General features: G+C 40.4%; 2 protein-coding genes across 2 annotated transcripts in view; one reads left to right on the top strand and one right to left on the bottom strand.

The window, feature by feature from the left end:
• The first annotated feature begins 72 nt into the window (after nucleotides 1-72).
• Nucleotides 73-8,039, top strand: olfml2ba (olfactomedin-like 2Ba). The gene is made up of 8 exons (XM_083563018.1): nucleotides 73-472; nucleotides 714-926; nucleotides 2,940-3,056; nucleotides 3,773-3,922; nucleotides 4,174-4,354; nucleotides 4,953-5,927; nucleotides 6,060-6,236; nucleotides 6,854-8,039. The coding sequence occupies exons 1-8, from the start codon at nucleotides 341-343 to the stop codon at nucleotides 7,474-7,476; spliced, it is 2,568 nt and encodes an 855-aa protein (XP_083419144.1). The 5' UTR covers nucleotides 73-340; the 3' UTR covers nucleotides 7,477-8,039.
• An 899-nt stretch (nucleotides 8,040-8,938) lies between these two features.
• The window catches only part of atf6 (activating transcription factor 6), a 47,442-nt gene continuing 35,509 nt past the window's right edge, over nucleotides 8,939-20,871 (bottom strand). Inside the window, exons 13-16 of the mRNA XM_083563051.1 lie at nucleotides 19,066-19,133; nucleotides 18,243-18,354; nucleotides 12,621-12,705; nucleotides 8,939-9,619 (exon numbers count right to left, since the gene is read on the bottom strand). Coding sequence (XP_083419177.1) covers nucleotides 9,417-9,619; nucleotides 12,621-12,705; nucleotides 18,243-18,354; nucleotides 19,066-19,133 — 468 coding nt within the window. The 3' untranslated portion in view covers nucleotides 8,939-9,416. The remainder of the gene's footprint in view (nucleotides 9,620-12,620; nucleotides 12,706-18,242; nucleotides 18,355-19,065; nucleotides 19,134-20,871) is intronic.

Below are 20,871 nucleotides of genomic sequence, written 5' to 3'. Positions count from 1 at the left end.
GCGTAATCCCATGTTGCCACCCACTCCTTGTCCCCCTCCAGTTCCTGCAGTCTTCCCTCCTCTCCTCACTTTCTCCAAGCTGGAACAGGCTGCTTCTGTCTCTCTGTCCTCAAACCACAGACAGTCCGCGCACCTGTTCATATGGACAACATTAAGAACGCTGAATTGTCCAGTCTCTGTCCTTTCAATGACTGGACCAGATCAGAACCTACTCAGATACATGACCCATTTTCTCTGTAATAATAAAAAAAAAGATCTAGAGGAGGACATCGGCAGTCCCGTACTTTCCTTTTCTTCTCCGAAAGAATCGGTGTAGATTAAATCGCTTTGCGGTTCCGCGATGGAAACAATGATGTTTTGGTTCCTGGTGTTGGTGGTTTTGACTTCAGCAGCTCCACACACACCTAGATCTCCTCAGCAGAACCAAACTTTTCAAGTTGAGCTTGAAGATCCGGGTAAGGTTTTGATTGAGGTAAGAAACGACACCATGTGAAGTTATTTTGTTTTCTTCTGATGATGCATGAATACGCTTTAGGGTTACATCAGGATATTGTGCGCGCGCTGCAGCCTGCTTTAAAGAACAGATCAGTGAAAGTTTGCCTTGATCTTGATGGAGTGAGTGTGTGTGTGTGTGTGTGTGTGTGTGTGTGTGTGTGTGTGTGTGTGTGTGTGTGTGTGTGTGTGTGTATACACGCGTCCTGTTCTCTCTGTAGCTTCTGGCTGATTATGACCCACACCGAGAAGCTGACTGCGGCTGTAAGTGTGCTGTCAGGGCCCCGGGCTGGAGCGCGCACCCTTCGGACTCCTACAGGGTTCCGCACGCTTGTAAGTGCGCATGCGCAGCATCTCCACCGCCAGCACAGCAACCCTGCGAGAAACATTCGGGAGACAAGAAGCTGCAACAGACTGCGGGAGAAAACGACAAGGTGATTAAACCCCAAGAACACTTAATAATGTACACATACCATGGAGATACACTTTCTCAGGTCCAGGTAGATCTCTAGTAAATTCAGATCAATTCAGTTTAATATAGACATTGCCCAAAGCAGATTTACAGAGATACAGAGGTTATACAGTATGAATGTACATGTTAGTGCAACAGTGGCATGGAAAATCTCCCTGAGATGGAAGAGGAAAAAAACCCTTGAGATGAATCCAAAATCCTCATCTGGGTGGACTCATGTCCATTCGTTACAGTTCCATCATAGTTCAGTGATGAGTGCTTAAAAACCGTTCATGCAAATTGCAGTTGTAAAGTCATTGTAGCAGACTGTTGATATTTAGCGCAGTCCAAATCCATTCTCATATTTCTTGAGTTGCTCATAGATCTTTAGGCGGTTCATGTGGAACCATCTTCAGCTGCACTGAAGAGGTCTCCAACTAAAGATAACTTCATCCAGAGGAATGGCAATAAAGAAAAGGGCAGGAACACACTGGTACCTCTGGAGTGTATTTAACTCAACAGAGGAGAGAGGGGGAACGACTCACTATGGCAGCAGAACTAAAAGAGAGTGCCAGAAGGAAACAGACATGAGGATCTCTGGGATAAGAAATGGCCCACCAAACCCACACTGTCTTAGTGGTACTCCTTTATTACTGATCAGCCTATAGAGGTTCATGAAACAAAATGTACGTATGAGTTCGGTTTGTTCGATTATGGATATTATCTTATTGTTTGCAAATGCAAAATTAATTAATCAGCAAAAGTGTTTTCATTGTTTTGCTGTACACTCCCAAGCAAGTTATGATTTTTTAGAATTTGTAGTACAGAAGCCCCTAGACAGGTACATTTAACATCAAGATGACCTTGTAGCACATAGAAAATGTTACTCAGACTTACTACTATGTTACTCAGCTGACTACTGAATTGGATAAAAACCATTAAGTTAAAGGATATGATAAGGCTGTCAGCAAGAACTGTTCATCCCCAACTCTGTGCACATGTGCATACACCAAGAGAACGCTACATGCCTGAATATCCGATGGGTCGGTTTTTGTGTGACATATAATATGGACAAACATTTGTGGACACCTGCGTATAAGTCTGGTATCTGCTTTCTGAACATCCCATTCCACATTTAGCTTTAATGTAATGGTATAATAAACTCCACATTTTCAGAAAGATGTTCGTCTAGATTTCAGAGTGTGTTTGTCACGATTCATTTAGCCATAAGGGTAAAGTCAGGTACTAATGGAGACGAGGTGAGGAGGCCTGGGATGCAATGAGCAAACCAACTCATTTCAAAGGTGTTAAATAGGGTTGGAGATCTATGGCTGGAGATCTTCCACTTCCAACTTCTAGTTCAAGTGAAGGGAACATCAGTGGTGTGGAAAAGTCAGTTGTCCCAATACTTATATGTTGGGGTTCACATATAAGGCAGCAGGTGAACATTCAGGTTTTCATGTGGTGTATGCAGGGGAAATGGACAAGTATAAGAATCTGAGTGACTTTAACCAGGGTCAGATTGTAACAGCTTGATGACTGGGTCAGAGCCGCTCCAGAACTGCGGGTCTTGTGAGATGTTCTTGGTGTGTAGTCTTTATGGGCGCTCGAGGCTCATTGATGCATATGAGGAGCAAAAACCAGCTTCTTTGATGGACAAGAGTCAGTGGACAAGTGAGCATCAGCACTAGACAATGGAGCAGTGGAAGAATGAGGTCTGATGAATCACTTTGTTTTTTTGCCTCATGGACATGGACGACTATAGCATAAGGATGCACTTATGCACTTATTTAAATAAGGCAAGCCGATGGAAGTTGATTTTGGTGGATTTTCTGATGGGAAGCCTTGTTTCATGCGGATGCTACTTTGACATGCACCACCTGCCTAGACGTTGTTGGAAACAATGGTTTGAGACCAGCAATAAAAATAATTTGTGAGATGAGCTGCAAGGTTTGTTCCAAGCTTTATTGTGACAGCTATTTGTTGCTCTTTACAGCTCCTGGCAATAATGGACTTGCTGGAGGACACTTTCTCGAAAGCAAATCTGGTGAAGTTGCTTAAGCTGAGTGCGATCACTACAGAGCTGCTGGAGCGGGTGACCAACATCGAGAGGGTGAGTTTGCGAAAAAGATATGGGGAAAAGTCTTTTTCTGTTTTCCTTGTACTGCTTTTGAAAAATGTGAACTGCCAGCACCCTTAAGCTGCCACTATTGGGCCCTTAAACAAGGCCCTTAACAACGAACTGCTTAGTTGTATCCTGCCCTAATTGTAAGTCGCTTTAAGTGTTCAGCGATTTCGGTAAAATTCTATTCACTGTTTTCTTTAGCTTTGAACTTCTCTTTAATAGATTCTCTATTAACAGATATTAACATTAAAATCTCCTTTGGTTTTCTATGAATTCTCCTGTTTTGGTAAATTCTAACATTAGAAATGGCATATTTAAGATGTCTGTATTTGAATTATTTTTTAGAGAGATAATTCACAGCTCAAGATGCCTCAAGATGAGTAAATATTTTCAAAATGGTGTTTTCTCTTTAATTGTAAGGCTCGTTTTTTTCTGGACGCAGGAAAATGTTTATGAATAATTCATTGACTGCATGATATTAAAATAACTCGACTCTCAAGTTTCCCTCTAATGTATATCAGTACGACACAATATTATGAGTGGTCACGTCTCGGGGGTTGTTATATTTCTGTTTCTTTTGGTTTTATTTCTACGTACATCTTAGTGAACAATTTCTTTGCATATAAATTATTTGCGCCATCTTTTGTTGCTGCAATAAACACAGACTTCTAACAAAAAGTAGTTTTTTGTGTGCAACCCTTCAGGTATTATTTCAGAATCGGACTATTGAAGAGACTATAGAAGAGAGTGTCCCTCCAGAACCGGAAATAAGAGCAGTCCTCCCCATGACCACACCCCCACCATGGCAAGATGAGAGAAAGAGTAACGAGGCTGCAGCTTATCAGCATACAGAGGTATCCCAGGCCTGGAAAATTCTTGTACTTCCTAATTATCCTGTGCATTATTTGCCGATTTATTCTTGGCTGAAATACTGTTAAAACCTTGTGCTTTTACTTCACAAATCACAAAATGCCTCTTATGTTTATATTTAGACCTTCAATTCAAAGTTCAACAGTCAAAGTAGAATATAACAACGATACAAATCAATGTAATAACAGCTTACAGAGGAATTTATGTCACGTGATTTGACCTGTCATTTGGACAGACTAAGTATGAAGAGAAGTTTGTCGGAGGCCTGTTAAAAAGAAAGAGGCCTGGACCAGAAGATGCTGAAACTGTACAGCATCAACAGCATCATGTAAAGCAGCAGCACCCGAAGCTGATTGTTAAGGGGATCACATACTACAAATCGGACCTGGTTCATGAGACTGAGTCAGAGGAGACCTGTGAGTAAATACAATTGGTTTCATTCATGCTCTAAATAAAGATGCATCTAGAAAAGGGTTATTAAAGAGGACAAGTCCAGCTGTTATCCACATGTGTTAGTTTGTTTTCCCCAATGGTTCTTGAGTGCATACAAATAGGGAACTTGGTAGGTTTTAGCTACAAAAATATACTTTTTGCTAAAATCTTTGTAGCTACATTATCAAATATTTAAAGGTTTGGCCCTCTCTATACCTGATTTAATGAATTAGCCACTGGAGCACATTCAAGATCAAGAACACACTTTACTCACCAAATGAACATGTGCTGCTCAGCTCTATCTCCTAAACAGTAGCAAAGAAATGCAGCGCCATACGTTCAGAAGATGTTTCCCCAATTTAATTTGATGATGATAGTGGAAAATGTTCAAAGCATATGATTTGCATCATTTTCCCTCTCAACAAACCTTCCAAAAAACTTCCAAAGGAAGTGTTTTTCACACAACAATATTCTGATCCGAGGGCTTTGATTGAAAATGTAGCACTTTGTAATATATTTAAAATAAGAATGCTATAATCATCATTTATACTGAGTGATTTGTTGTCTAATCTCTTTCTGTAGTGGGTGAAGACGAGAGCCACAGTGGCGATGATTCTGTAGATCTGTTTGCAGAGGAGGAACTTCTTCCTCTCAGTACACCTTTGTTGAGAACTGTCACCAAATCATGGCCAGGTTCAACTAAACCCAAGACTCCAACACAGGATGGAACAATAACACAAAGTGTGCCTAAGACTATGCTGGAACAGTCCGACTCTTTTCTGCCTGTCAAGATGAATGTGAATGATTCAGGAATTGCATTGACAAAAACATTCCAGTCCACAGAAGAAAGCGTCACCAATCACCAAGACCTGCAGCCTTCAACTACCACAGATACTTTCAGAATCATCCAGTCCACAACACACTCCACACCTCAAACACATGCTGGATTAGAGGAAGATATAAAGACAAGAACTCCTTCTCAGATTATGCTGAATGTGCAATCGAGTCACAAAAAGACGGAATCTAATTCAGCTTCTCCAGAAGTGCTTGGAAACATCATAGCAAGCACAGTTGCTGCTTCCATCAGTCAGTCAGAGGTCACAATGAAAGCTTTATATGAGCAAACCCACAACACTGAAACCATTTCCATGAAGAATTCCAGTCAGGCCATGGAGCAAAACACACTGTCAAGTGCGACACCATCACCAACCACTTACAGTCAAACTGCTCCTATTCCAGAAAATTATTCCACCACAGATGAACAGCACATGAAGTCCAGTGCTGGGATGACAGCCACTACTATAAACTCTGGCTATACAGGAACACCTATGAACACATCACATGTAATTGAGGGTGAAAGTGATTCTAGAACAACTGGATTAATGAGCACAGAGAGACCGGTCACCAGCACCACTGGCAAGCCAGTCAAACCAGTCAAACCAGGCAAACACAAAAAACACAACATTCATTTTGTTCAAAAACAGCAAGACTCAAAACGAAAGATCATTACACTAGTGAACGATAAGGCTGTTATGAAGAAAACTCCGAAACACTCAGGTAGACAAAAGCCTCTGTTTTCAATGCCTTAAAGTTGAACTACAGTAATACCATATGACTGTTGTAAGTCACAGTCTACTCTTAAGTACAATAAGAACTGTATACTAATGAGGACTGATCTCTTGTTTGCAGGCGAATGCAAGGACACGCTGGCCACTATCGCAGAACCCATAGCACACAACACTTACGGCCGTAACGAAGGTGCCTGGATGAAAGACCCATTGGCTTTTGATAATAAGATCTATGTTGCTAATTATTATTATGGCAACAGCCTGCTGGAGTTTCAGAACATGGACGTCTTTAAACAAGGTATTATTTCTGGTGACTATCCAGTGTGCAGCATTTCATTTGGAAAGTTTCTATTTTTCACAAAGCTATGCTCTTCATTTCATAGCTTTTCTCTCAGTTGTGCTACGTCCAGCAGTTAGAGTTTCTACCCAATCAGATTTCAGCCTTTATGTGTTGCCAGGATAAAAATCGATCTGCCATGAGGCCTTCAGAATCAGCAGTGCGGGCGCATGTAGCTTTAAATACACGACAACATGACTGTTATTCAACCAATCAGATTTTGAATTCGCAGGTTGTTTCTTGCTTTAGTAATGACGTTCATTCTCACTGTATGAGATTCCTGTCTGTGATGCTGATGGTGCTGAGCTCTGTTATAAAGCACCTCTATTGAATACTGATGTTTTCCATAGCGGTGACAGCATAATGAGGTATTAAGAGATTGATTCAGGTAGGAGACCACTGAAGGTCCAGGTTTGAATAATTTTACTAACCAATTTAACATGCAGTGTTTGGTGTAATTATCAACTACACAAGGCTGATGATAATCTTTCTATTCTATAATATGGACCCCCTCTTACTCTTGGTGAATATGAATATAACATTTTAAACTGTTCATACTGAGTTCATATTGATTCCAGGTCGTTTCACCAACTTCTATAAGCTGCCCTATAGCTGGCTGGGCACAGGTCATGTAGTCTTCGACGGTGCCTTTTTCTTCAACCGTGCTTTCTCACGTGACATCATCAAGTACGACCTCCGGCGGCGGCACGTGGCCGCCTGGACCATGTTGCACGATGCTGCACTTGAGAGCGATGAGGCATCGTCATGGCGATGGAGAGGCCGCTCAGATGTGGAGTTGGCTGTCGATGAAAGTGGCCTCTGGGTCATCTACTCTGCGCTGGATGACGAGGGCTTCCTGCAGGAGGTGATGGTGCTGAGTCGTCTGAACCCTGCTGACCTGACTACACAGCGAGAAACCACATGGAGAACCGGGCTGAGACGGGGAATCTACGGCAACTGTTTTATCGTGTGCGGTGTCCTTTATGCCACTGACCACCATGAAGAACAGCGGGAGAACCACCTGAGTTATGCCTTCGATACACATACCAATACACAAATGACCCCTCGGCTTCCTTTTCGCAATAACTCCACTAACATTGCTCAGATCGACTATAACCCCAAAGAGAGGGCCCTGTACGCCTGGAACAACGGACACCAGATTACCTATGACGTTGTTTTCGCATACGTAGACCCGCTTTAAATTGGAATCCTTCTACAGAGGTGAAATGCTTATATATGTGTATGATATCTGGACTGTGGAGCAGTCCACTTTGCGTTGTTGTATTATCCCTGATATTTCTCAATATGCTGATGTTTCTTACTGGTTATCTTCAGTCAACTCCATTATTGCCGTCTTTATAAAATTGAGCAAAATATTTTCCACCTGCAAAATCTTGCTTCTCTGGGAGAATGTACCAAAATGCAACTTCTGACATGCCATTTCAATATAGTTGTTGATTTTGAGGATTCTGCGTCATTCCACCATAAAAAAACAAAACAAAACCGTGTGCATGTGGACTTTTCTCTTCAACACATTCAAAACTTCGATTCATGGCTTTGGCTCATCAGCATTTTAGAAGCTCTATGTTTGGCCTCCTGGCAGAGGCGACCAGCTTCTAACTGAAAGGTCCAGGCTTGAAATCAAACGGAATTTAAAAGGACACACACTTGGTGACTAGTTCTTTGATGTGACCCTGTGATATTTTGAACCTGAAGGTGCTTTGCTTTCTTGACTTTACTATGCAAATAAAAAACAAACAAACAGCAGTTTTCTGAATTTTATGTAGAAAATTTCAAATATTAAATTGGAGTATTTTAATTTTTGGCAACAGTTCTGGAGTTATAATGCTGTCGATGTATGTCTTCATGATACTAATGTCACTTTGTTTTGCACTGCATTTGCAACAGTTAAAAAAATACAGTTTACATTGAAAGAAATGACCATTTATATTTCAGATCACTTTTGTTTTACTTACATTGTTTGGTTATTTAATTATTCTGTTCCGGTACATCCAACATCCAACTTCTGATTTTCCGCAGATAAAAGTATATATTCATGTGCCTAAATATAAACAAAATTAATTGGAAAAAGTTTTCGGACACCACATTAAAATTTTTGCTGCCATATACAGCTTTTGGGATTGCAAGCAAGTTTTTTTCTTTCTTGCAGATTTGAAGATCTCTGCTATGGCTTTGTGGATGTTTTCGTGCCATGGTCGTTAAACATCATCGAAATTTGTGCGAGATAAAAACCGATGAACTGAAGGTATATTAAATAACACAAAATATATTTAATATATATTAATATATTTAATATACCTTCTTATATATATAAGAAGGTATATTAAATAACACAAAACAAGTGTCTGAATTCTTATTTCTACACACACATTTGAGTTCACATACAATCATGTACAGTTTAAATACAGTCACTCATGTTTTAGTCATCAGAGTGGAAGAAAATAACAGATGTGTCGTCCTCCACACTCCAACTTATCGTTGCTCTACTGCAGATTTCTTTCAACCCGATAGCTTTCGATATGTTCGAAAGGAGTTGATTCTCCACAGCACGGCTGACAAGAGGACGTGGTGGTCTGTTTTTGTATCTTATCTGCGTTTTACAGTAAAACAAACCAGGAGTCAAAGAACCATCACAAAGACACTCATAGTCCAGTGTTTATTTCCGTTTCGCTTCAATTTGAAAATCAGAAATGGGGAAGTTCAAAAAATGCTTTGTAACAATTACACAATATATTAATTACTACATAAAATCGAAGAATGTAAAAGTTTGCATATGTGCCCTGCTGGACGCTTGGAAACAAACTTCATGAGTACATGTAGGCACAGTGCAGAAAAAGAAAAGCTGAAAAATGCAGTTTGATCCAAATACACAGAGATCCTAGAAACAGAGTAAGTCTGAACACAAACTAGATATTATTTCCTGAGAGTTTTAATAATTACAGCTTACAAATTTTAAGATGCACCTAAAATAAGTGTTGGGGCAGTAAGGAGGGGGGGGTGAGGGGCGGTAAGGGGGCAGGGGAAATAATGGACCTGTCATTTTTCAATCAGAGTGGTTTTCTCAAATTCTACTTTAGATTTTTTACAATTGTACTCCAATTCCAAAAAGCTCTTCTGCTATCAAGCAGAGCCCATGAGAACACCAACAGGTGGTGAAGCATGACTGTTAGAAGGGGCAGAGTGGTAGAACGAGTCAGCCTCAGTTTCGTTGACCCGCAGGATGGGTGGGATACTGGAGGACTTGATGTGAAGGATCCTGGTGTCCATGACCTCACAGTCGATCTGCATCATCACTTCAAACTCTTTGTCTTTAATCACTCTTTCTGTGTGGGGGGGGAAAACAAACACTATATTTTAAAATCACACGCATTTCACTCTTCTGAGGCACACAGCTGAAGCAAGTCACATGTAGGCTTTTAAATATGTACATTTGTGTATATTGAGACTCCTTTCTATCAGAACCAGTAACTTTCTCAACAGCTTTCAACTTGTGCTTCAGAATCTTCTCTGTGGGATCGGACCAGATGGGCATGTTTTCGTTCGTCACACACATCAGCGAGCCTTTCTTTTGATAGATACACAAAAACCTGTATACTTTAAACACTCCACAACACCTTCTGCTCTGGAGAAGCACTGACCCAGTCGTCTAGGCGTCTAGACATACAATCTATTCCAAAATTTTTTACACTTGCCCATTTTTCCCACTTTGAACTCATCAGCTTCAAAACCCACTGTTAACTTGCTGCCAAATATCGTCCCAGCTCTTCTACAGGAATCCACAGGATAAATGAGTGTCTCCTCACTGTGCTTTTACTTCAGGATAACCATATGAAAGCCATTTACAAGCTGTTGGAACTAAATGGATGCAGCATGTAGCTGAAAGAATTGAACGCAGATTTCCGCACGGAAAGAAAGTGTGTCACGCTGCCACCTAAACTTTGATCAGAAAGTCGTGTTGGCATTAGTGTGTTAAAGAGAGTGGAACAGAGTGCCAACTGGCCGTACTCTAATCAATTACAAAAACGCAGCAGTTCTTTATGGAATTTGTTTGTAGTCGCAGTGTTTCTGAGAGCCGTCGGAGCTCCTACAAGGAAAACTGCCCCAGAATCAAAAATTGAAGCGTAGAAGTTCACAGGAAAGTTTTGGTACTGCATGCTCATTTATTCCCAAACTACCACAGCCTGTCAGTCTGTTTACCCGAAACTACAATGCTTCATCGGCCACATTCTATTTGTCTATGAAAATGATTTATCAACATACAGTATTTTACAAAAGTAAGTACACCCCAAACATTTCAGCCATTTTATTAGATCTTCTCAAGGGACAATACTATAGAAATGAAACTCGGACATATTTTAGAGTATCAATACGCATACAGCCGTTATTGTCTAAATCACCGCCAACAAAAGTGATAACAGCTGTACGGCATGTAAACATGCAAAGCCACACGTCCTATTCATCACGTTCATGTTTTTGTCTGCTTGACAGGACCATACAAAATTGTGTATTTTGTTTTAGAGAAGTTAAAATGTGGTGCTTTGAGTACCACATACTGAGCCTCTCATACTGACCACTGGATGTTCAACATGAAACCTCATGGCAAAGATTCTCTGAAGATTTGAAAGGCTATTAGATCTATAACAACCGGAAACTGGCCAGGGTCATACGGAGGTTTTCCAAGACAGGTTCCACTCAGAACAGGTCTATTAAAAACGTTGAGTCCTTGTGCTGTGCGTCAACATGATGTTTTCCGACATAATAACGACCCCAAACACACCAGCAAGATGACAACTGCTTTGCTGAGGAAGCTGAAGGTGATGGAGTGGCCAAGTATGTCTCCAGACCTGAACCTCTTGTTAACATTTGGATTAAAAATAAAAAAAACTTAGTCATAATTCCACAGTCTGAAGCTATTTCAGACCATTATCTCATCTCTTTTAAAATTTGCCTCAGTCTTTCTCTTATAAAGCCCCACAGTTATGGAACAGCCTTCCAATCAGTGTTCAGGACTCAGACACAGTCTCAGTGTTCAAGTCGAGGTTAAAAACACATTTATTTAGTCAAGGGGAGGGAGCATGGATATAGAGTGTTTGGTGAACTGGGATATTTGTATGCTGTCGTTCCCCTCACATTCACACGTTCACTCAGGTTTGTTGACGGTGGTGTGGTGGGTCGTCTCTTATCCCAGAGATCCTCATGTCTGTGTTACCTTCTGGTTCTCCCTTGTAGTTATGCTGCCAGAGCGAGTCCAAACTGCACAGTGATATTAATTAACTTTCATACAACAATAAGGACACTTAATAATCTATATCCTTCTCTTCCTGTCACCCTCTTCTTTCTCTCTCTCTCTCTCTCTCTCTCTCTCTCTCTCTCTCTCTCTCTCTTGGTCGAGTTAAACATGCTCCTGAGGCTCCAGTGACCACTGTTCCTGCCCCCCTCCCCCCATGAATTGAATTGAACCCTATTGAGCACCTGTGGGCCTCAAGCGGAAGGTGGAGGAGTGGAAGAGGATCCCAGCAACAACCTGTGCAGCTCTGGTGAATTCCATGCCGAGGAGGATGAAGGCAGTGCTGGATATAACAATTGTGCTCCACACCAAATATTCACACTTTAAACACAGTTTTGACAGGTTCATTTCGAGTGGACTCACTTTTTTTAGTTATTTACTAGTATTTACTTCAGTAGTATTTACTTTTTTACTAGTTATTTAGACAACAATGGCTGTATGTTAAGTTCTTTTTAGAGGACAGTAAATCTGTACTGCTGTACAAACTGCACATCGACTAAAATATATCCAAGACAAAGGAAATCTACACAGATTCAGCATTGAATAAAAAACGGGCAACACTGCCGGTAAACATTATGAACAGCTTTCTCCAAATATGATCTAACCCTCAACATTTGTTTGCATTTCTTGCGATTGTACTAATGCTGTTGTTTAACACAGATACGAACGTATAAACAAAGGTATACTACACAAAATATTGTATTTTTTTCATTTATCTTTCCATATCAAATAATGAAGTAAAACAAATTGAAAAATAAAATCTAGAGTCGAAAAACAGTTGAGCTCATAAAACTGGCCCGAAAGTAAATCTGATTACTAATGCATGCGTCACTCTAATCCACCTGGCCCAGATATTGTGCCTTATCCAGAAAGCTCAGTGTCCCAGTCAAAGTCATATGGCTGGAAACAGAGAGTAAAATATATCTGTTCCTTCAATAGTGACCCCCAGAAAGCTTTTTGTTCTCTTTGCTTAATGCGTTGACTTAACCAAGGTTGTCTCTGAAGTATATGAGATAAAGACGAGTGCTCGGTCTCACCATTTATATTCATCGCTGGAAGCACCACTGACATCTTTGGTCTGCTTCCTCTGTTGTGGTTGGTGGCAGGAAGGAGGAGGTGATCCTGGGAAAAGACAACCTCAGATCAACATCACACATATTACACCGTGTCATTATTTCTTTTTACAAAAATCAAGCCAAAGTGGAGGAAAAGTTCACCTTAACTGTTTCCATAGGATTTAGATATAGATATAAAAGATACCAACAAAGATAACGCTCAGCAATGATCTTAGTCTACGTCTACGCTCGTCTAAAAACGCTCCGCGTCACGTTCATTTACTTTCCGCCTCTTTGAAACCGATGAAAAAATGTGCCGTGGTTATCGAAAGAATCCGTTTTCGCAGTCTAATCGGCGCTTTAGAATTTTTGAGAAAAGTTTTCAAAAAGCTACATTGACTAAAAAAAAGCGTCTCGGCGTGGACGAAAGGCCGAAATGTAGAAAAAAATATAAGTTTTTAGACGAAAGTGTGGACCTGGCCTTAGAAAAGCATCTGTTGCTGCAAATCAGCTAAGGAAGGGTTATAATGGCATTTCCAAAAAAAAAAAAATTATATATAAAAAAAAATTAAAATTACAAAACTCATAATTTTACAGCGAGGACAATTATTCACAAGTGGAAACCATTCAGGATGGTTGCCTTCCCACCTTCCCAAGAGGCATGTGGTAGTGTTCATCTGAGGGTGTATTTGCCTTATTCTAAGACCTGATGATTTTTTTTATTATTCCAAACTCTCACACACAGAAACGATCAGACTTAATAGGAACACCTGGATTATGCAGTGATTCAGTCTACTGGAGATGCAGCTTTAACTGAGATGCACAGTGAAGAACGATTTTATGACTTTATACTTCCTGGGAGCTTGAACCCACCGACTTTCCTCTCATACTAGTAAAGCTTTTTTTCACCCCACAAAATGAAAATTAACTCAATGTTTTTGTATCAGATTCTTGTATTGAGAATGGGGTGTGTGTGTGTGTATATGTTTGTGTGTGTGTGTGTGTGTGTGTGTGTGTGTGTGTGTGTGTATGTGTGTGTAAAATCCCATGAGATCAGCAGTTTCTGAAAATTTTCCTTGGGTAATTCTGGCACAAGACATCTAAAATACAAGTAGAAATTTTGATGGTAATCATATCACGCTTTGTAAGCCTATTGTTCCTCTGCTTCTGAGGAGTCACATTACCGTTCCTAGGTTCCAGGCATCATTCGAGTTGTGGTGAGTGGTGACCTGATTCTACTTTCCACCTGTCCTGTGAGCATCCAGAGCATGTGTGAAAAATGTGTGCGGTATAGGATATGAGAAAAACAGATAGAAGATGTGTGGCATGTTAGATCCATCTTCCACTTGCCGCTGCAGTCAAGCCTGCAGCACCACTGAAACCTGTGGAACCAAATTCCTCGAGACTTAATAGCTGCACTCAAAAGAGCATGGAGAGAAAACCTCTCTCTGGGTTTACAGAGCGCAGAAGTGAAACAGCGTTATTCTCCGATGGGTAGAAGGGAGAAGGTCCTCCAAGTCAAATCTTTCCCAGGACTCCAGGTTCTCTTCAAGCCAATAATGTTGCAATCTGCTTACATAAGCAATAAAGGGGCAATGGAAACAGTGATGATACATGTTGGAAATGTTAAAGGGGCAGCATGGGAGTTGGGGGCTAAAAAAAGAAAAAAAAATGCAATATTCATAAGAGATTTGAAATGGAGATCAGCAAAGGATGCAAAGATCTAAATGGAACAGAGCACAGCAGGGAGGGTGGGAACAAGAAAACACCATGGAGGCACACACCCGAAATCCCAGGAAACCAAATACATGAAAAAATAAATAAGCTAATAAACTCCATCCACGTCACGCTTTCCCCATTTTCTGGCATTCCGCGACTCAAAAAAAACCCAAGTTCCTGTTGTTTTTGGTGTAAACGTCTCAAAGATCTCGGAAAAAGTTCCAATAGCAAACACGCTGCCTGGTTTCGATTAGAAAAAGGAGCGATCGCGTAATCGCCTTGTAAACTACCGATAAGCAAAGCAGTCTGATTGTTTCAAACCGTCAGAGAGTTTTTAAGAGAACATGTCAACTTCTCGAACTCATTCACTAATCCTGCCAAAATCTGAGCAGAAGGTGATACCAGACACCATCAATCCCTTGATCAGTAAACAGCATAATGTTAAAGTTCACACACTACATGCCACAGACACCTCAGTTAAAAAGTGATCTCAGATACAAAAAAAAAAAAAAAAAAATCCAGTGGTTTCTTCATCTGACTCACCAGAGCCACAACCCATTCCTGGACCAGACTCTGAACAAGAATTTTAAAAACAAGATGCTTTTTCGAAATTTTCGTTGCCGCATCAACGGGTCTCGTGTGTGTGTGTGTGTGTGTGTGTGTGTGTGTGTGTAGAGCATCTATTTACACAGGGAAAACAAACAGGGCTCAGTGTTTTCAGATGCATTACTCATCTTTTTAAAAGAAATAACGGAAATACAAAACAGATTAGAACAAGCACAAAAAACACTGCGTACATTGAACCCAATATTTCCTGCGAGGGAGGGAGGATACTGTCTGGTGTTGTAACGACTAAGAAATTATTCAACGCAGGTTTCCGCTTCACTTACGAAAGGAGACAAATATGTACTACAGCAAGTTTGAACATTTGGTCCTCAAAGTTGACGTGTTTGAAGCAGGAAAAATGGGCGAGCGTAAGGAATTTGAGCGAGTTCGACAAAATTGTGAGGTCTAGACGACTGGGGCAGAGCATCTCCAAAACTGCAGCTCTTGTGGCATGTTCTGCAGGTCTGCAGTGGTCAGTGTCTATCAAAAGTGTTTAATGGAAGGCTGGTCCGTTTGGTCCCTTCATCCAACAGACGAGCTCCAGTAGCTCAAATTGTTGAAGAATCGTATGGATTCTGTGCTGTGGATTCTCGATATACACTGGCGATCAAAATTTGAGAACAATTTATAAACAATTGAACAATTCTGAAATAATGTCATCTTCACTGCTCAACAGTTAAAGGAGTTTTTGTCCTGTCTATACCATGCTACCAGAACACCTTTTCCACAAATTAACTAAGGCATTTAAAAACAAAACATTATTTTCCAAAAAAACACACTGATCAAAATTAGAGAACACTTTCAGATACCTCCCAGTTATTGGTGTTAATCTGGCACCTGGTGCTAATTTCCTTGGTTATCTGTCAACCCCTATTTAACTTGCAGCCTAACTTCCAGTTTAACTGACTCTGCAAGAAGGTGGGCCGTTCTAAAGTGACTGAAAGCCTCCGGCAGCAGGTTGTCCAGATGAAGGCCAAAGGGATGACCCTATCAGCCATAGCAAGACAAGTTGGTCATTCCAAATCTGTGATTTTAAGAATATTGAATCTTTACATCACAAACTCATTCAAGTCCGCCAAGAAAGCTGGTCGTCCACGGAAGACAAATACAAGAGAGGACAGGATACTGCGGAGGATCTCAATGGGCAATCGTTTCCACACTGCAGCTGGAATTGCTCACCAGTTCAGTGCTGAACAGGGTAAGGATCTGTCTCGTCATACAGTGTCTCGACGTTTAAGAGCATTTGGACTGAAAGCCCACTCTGCAGTGACCAAACCTCTCATTAGCAGAAAGAATCAAAAGGCTAGACTAAGTTTTGCTAAGGAGCATGTTGTGTGGACAGAGGAGAACTGGTCCGAAGTTCACTTCAGTGATAAAAGCAAGTTTAATTTATTTGGGTCTGATGGGAAACATTATGTTCGGCGACAAACTGAAGAAAGACTGAACCCAAAGTGTGTAAAGAAGTCAGTGAAAAGTGGAGGAGGAAGAGTCATGGTTTGGGGCATTTTTTCTGCAGCAGGAGTTGGGCCTCTTATACAGCTACATGGCAGAGTGAATGCAAATGTTTATCAGAACCTTCTTCAACAACATATGGTTCCTTCCCTGCGTTCATCACCCAATCAGCCCGCAGTGTTCATACAGGACATGGACTGCCCAGAGTCCTGATCTCAACCCAATAGAGAACCTCTGGAAAATCCTTGGCGACAAAGTTATGGCCAAGAAACCCACTACAGTCACCGAACTGTGGAGGAGACTGGAAGAAGTGTGGACCAAAATCACACCAGAGCAGTGTGAGAGACTAGTGCTGTCCTGTGGACGCAGATGTGCTGAAGTCATTTAGAGCAGAGGCCTGTACACTTCCTACTAATTGCTGACTGTTGTAACCTTCAGAACATTAAGTTGTAATCTTTTTCCATGCTACAGTCATTGTTGTTAATTTGAATCAGTGTGTTTTTTTGCAAAATAATGTTTTTTTTTTTTTAAATGCCCTAGTTAATTTGTGGAAAAGGTGTTTTGGTAGCATGGTATAGACAGGACAAAAACTCCTTCAACTGTTGAGCAGTGAAGATGACATTATTTCAGAATTGTTCAATTGTTTATAAATTGTTCTCTATTTTTGAACGCCAGTGTGTATGTATATATATATGTATATATGTATATATATATATATATATATATATATATATATATATATATATATATATATATATATATATATATATATATATACATAAATTAGACAGCGTGTCATGCTTATGTTTGCGTCTTCGGCTGGAGTCTCATTTCTTCTTAGACCCATTTGCATACAAAGATGTTTGTCAAAGGCAAAACCCAAAGGTTCTTACTCTAAGTGAGACCATATGGTTTCTCTCTTACTTAAAGAGGGCGGGACGTTGGAGAGAGTCGCTCCCTACAGCATAACATTCCTGTTCCAACCTCACATGCTCTTCATTAATAAAATTTATTTGTTTACAGGGGGAGCCTGAGTTTGATGGTGGAATCGTGGTGTCTAAGAATCTAAGACACTGATTCTGGTGCATCCCTATTGCAAGCATGTGGAACGTTGCAGCCTACGTTTTTTTTTACCTCACAGAAAACTTTAGTAGATCTTTCATCATGGGATGAAGATATTCCTCCTCACCATAATCAGGATAATCCTGAGATGTGTGTTAATCCCAGACAAATCATTGACCTCGTTATCCGTTAAAATCAGAAGGCCAAAGCAACAACATGGTTATAGTTACAGCGTTTATGCGACAAAAGTGTTTTTAACATATTTGCATCTACATTTATTTAAATATAATACGCTTTTATTATTTACAAACTGACCAATAATTTGGGAGCGATATTTGATATGTAGTTTGATTTCTCATCTCTAAACTGTTTATCGAGTGCGTTCTCTCAGCACCGCTGCTGCTACGTGAACATACGAGTTCACCTGAGAGTCACATAGAATACAGATTTACATGGCAGAGGTAGAGCTACAACTTCCTGCAGACAGAACAGGAAAAGAAGTAACTTAAGTAAACTGATGAAATTTATTGCATTGAATCACATCGTGTTGAAGGGAAATTAAATCACACTGCATCATAATAGTGGTGAATCGAATCGTAGCTGCTTCATGTGTATCCGTATTGTTGGCTATGATGCGAAATTCAGCCCCAGTTATAGAGACGCACATCCCTAGTTTCCATTATTAAACGCACTCTGCAAATAATTGAACGAAATAAAATCAATTAAAAAGAAAAGAAAAGAAAAGATTTAACAATGCCTACTCACTCTGCGGAAAGAGATCACATAGAAGGTGTCTCCTCTTCGGTTGAGCTCATCAAAGAAATGGCTGTAGGTGCGGTGCGGGGCGTAGTAAACCTGCAGCTCGTTGCTTGAAAGCCTAAAAACAGGAAAACGTTCAGCCCAGGTAAAGCCTCTACCTTTCTCTATGTATCTCTAAGTGTATCTTGACATGTTGTTGGAAACACCGGTGATGTTTACTTAAAGCAGTTAAGTAGCTATAGAGAAAAAAACCCTCTTAAATAGTTCAAGTTCCTTTCCCTGGAACAGCTAAAGCTTCACTACAGTCAGACAACAAAACTATTAAATCCAAGTCAAAACCAGTGATACATAACAGGCTTATCTTTAAGAGCATTTCGATCACAGCACAATATGACATGGGGAAAATAAAAATAGTGTATAAAAGCAGGGCGGTGAAATTCAGTCAACCTGCATGCAGTTGGCTGACATTTATTTTAGAAATGTGCACATAAACAAATAACAGTTTTGTCCTGTTGCCCCGTAATCCCTCGCTCCATTCCACCTGACCTGAACACCCAAACAGACCTTCAGTCGTTCAGGAGACTGTAGTTGTAGTGGATCGATGGGCTGTAAGAACTTCTAACCAGTACGTTCACTGCTCTTGCCGAATTTCAGAACTATTTTATTAACGTTTGATTCGCGAAGCCGAGACTTCACTCGAAGTCATTAGGTTTATAACACAAGCGTGTCCGTCCACGTAATTTAGTAAGGCGTAAATAATTATAGTTCCTGAGCGACCCGTAATGGTTTTTACATCACAACCAGCAGCTTCAAGCTTATCATCACTCACTTTTCATGAGAGTCCGTGTACTGCACCGTCAAGATCTGCGCCACTTCAGACTTCTTGTTGCCCGTTTTCTTTGGAAAAAAAAAAGAAAGGAAAAAGAATGCAAAACAGTTAATTATGAAACACCGTATTTATTATTTATGCTTCGACAGCATTTACTTTCAGTGTGGGAACAGGATTTCAATATCAATGTAGATCGAGTCTAAAGAAATGGATGATCGTGGGAAAGAATCGTCCTCACAGGAAAGTGTTCTATACTTTTTATATTGAAGCAATTTGATGTTAATTTTATGTCATTTTTCTTTAGGTCATTTACTTTTTTCTGCCTCTTAAACGTCACGAGACAGGGAAGGTCTCTTTCAATATACACGCTACAACACATCAGAATCAGAATCAGGTTTATTGGCCAAGTGTGTTGACATACACAAGGAATTTGGTTCCAGCTGTTAGTGACTCTCAAAAGTACAGACATAAATAAAACCTATACATGACAAAACAGACAAGACAAGACAAAAACAGACTATACAAGACAATACAGACAATGTGAGACAGTATAGACAGTGTGGGAATTAAATAGGGATAAAGATCAGTAATGTACATAAAGTGTGAGAGTGCATGGTAGTGCAAATGACAGTATTGTGTGTCAGGTATGATAGAGAGTTACTATAAAACTTTGTACAGTATATAGCAGCCATAGTGTGTGCAACATATACAGATGATGTGATGACTGACAGTTCTGTGCAGTACTTATAGATATGAGCAGGGAATATAATTATGGTCAGTTGTTAGTGAGGCTAATTGGGGAAAGAAACTGTTCCTGTGTCTGGCAGTTTTGGTGAACAAAGTTCTGTAGCGCCTGCCAGAAGGGAGGAGCTGGAAGATGTTGTGACCAGGGTGTGAAGGGTCATTAATAATTTTTTCTGCCCGGTTTCTGGTTCTTGTTTGGTACAAGTCCTGGAGAGTGGGCAGAGGAACACCAATGATTTTTTCTGCTGTTTTAACAGTTTTCTGCAGTCTGTTTCTGTCCTGTTTTGTTGCTGCTCCAAACCAGATGGTGATTGATGAGCACAGGACAGATTCAATGACTGCAGTGTAGAACTGCATCAACAGCTCCTGTGGCAGACACATTGACATTGAAATTTTCTTCTCTTAATACCCCAAACAATTAGGAAGGTGGAGCCAGAGCTCAGGGCTGTGGTGCAGAGAGAGTCTGCAGAGAGTGTAAGGGTCTTGCTCAAGGGCCCAGCATTGACTGCCCATTAAATATATACAGTGAGGAAAATAAGTATTTGAACACCCTGCTATTTTGCAAGTTCTCCCACTTAGACATCATGGAGGGGTCTGAAATTGTCATCGTAGGTGCATGTCCACTGTGAGAGACATAATCTAAAAAAAAAAATCCAGAAATCACAATATATGATTTTTTAACTATTTATTTGTATGATACAGCTGCAAATAAGTATTTGAACACCTGTCTATCAGCTAGAATTATGACCCTCAAAGACCTGTTAGTCTGCCTTTAAAATGTCCACCTACACTACATTTATTATCCTAAATTAGATGCACCTGTTTGAGGTCGTTAGCTGCAAAAAGACACCTGTCCACCCCATACAATCAGTAAGAATCCAACTACTAACATGGCCAAGACCAAAGAGCTGTCCAAAGACACTAGAGACAAAATTGTACACCTCCACAAGGCTGGAAAGGGCTACGGGGAAATTGCCAAGCAGCTTGGTGAAAAAAGGTCCACTGTTGGAGCAATCATTAGAAAATGGAAGAAGCTAAACATGACTGTCAATCGCCCTCGGA

The sequence above is a fragment of the Silurus aristotelis genome (genome assembly GCF_946808225.1).
Source record: "Silurus aristotelis genome assembly, chromosome: 15".
In the NCBI taxonomy this organism is placed as follows: domain Eukaryota; kingdom Metazoa; phylum Chordata; class Actinopteri; order Siluriformes; family Siluridae; genus Silurus; species Silurus aristotelis.
Note: the sequence above shows the minus strand (reverse complement) of the source record. Positions and strands in the feature narration are given on the sequence as shown.

Bases quoted from the DNA above. Each gene is read 5' to 3' on its own strand.
- olfml2ba (XM_083563018.1), top strand. From the start codon at position 341: ATGGAAACAATGATGTTTTGGTTCCTGGTGTTGGTGGTTTTGACTTCA. The intron at 3,923-4,173 runs GTATCCCAGGCC...TCATTTGGACAG, and splicing joins CAGCTTATCAGCATACAGAG to ACTAAGTATGAAGAGAAGTT. The intron at 6,237-6,853 runs GTATTATTTCTG...TATTGATTCCAG, and splicing joins CATGGACGTCTTTAAACAAG to GTCGTTTCACCAACTTCTAT.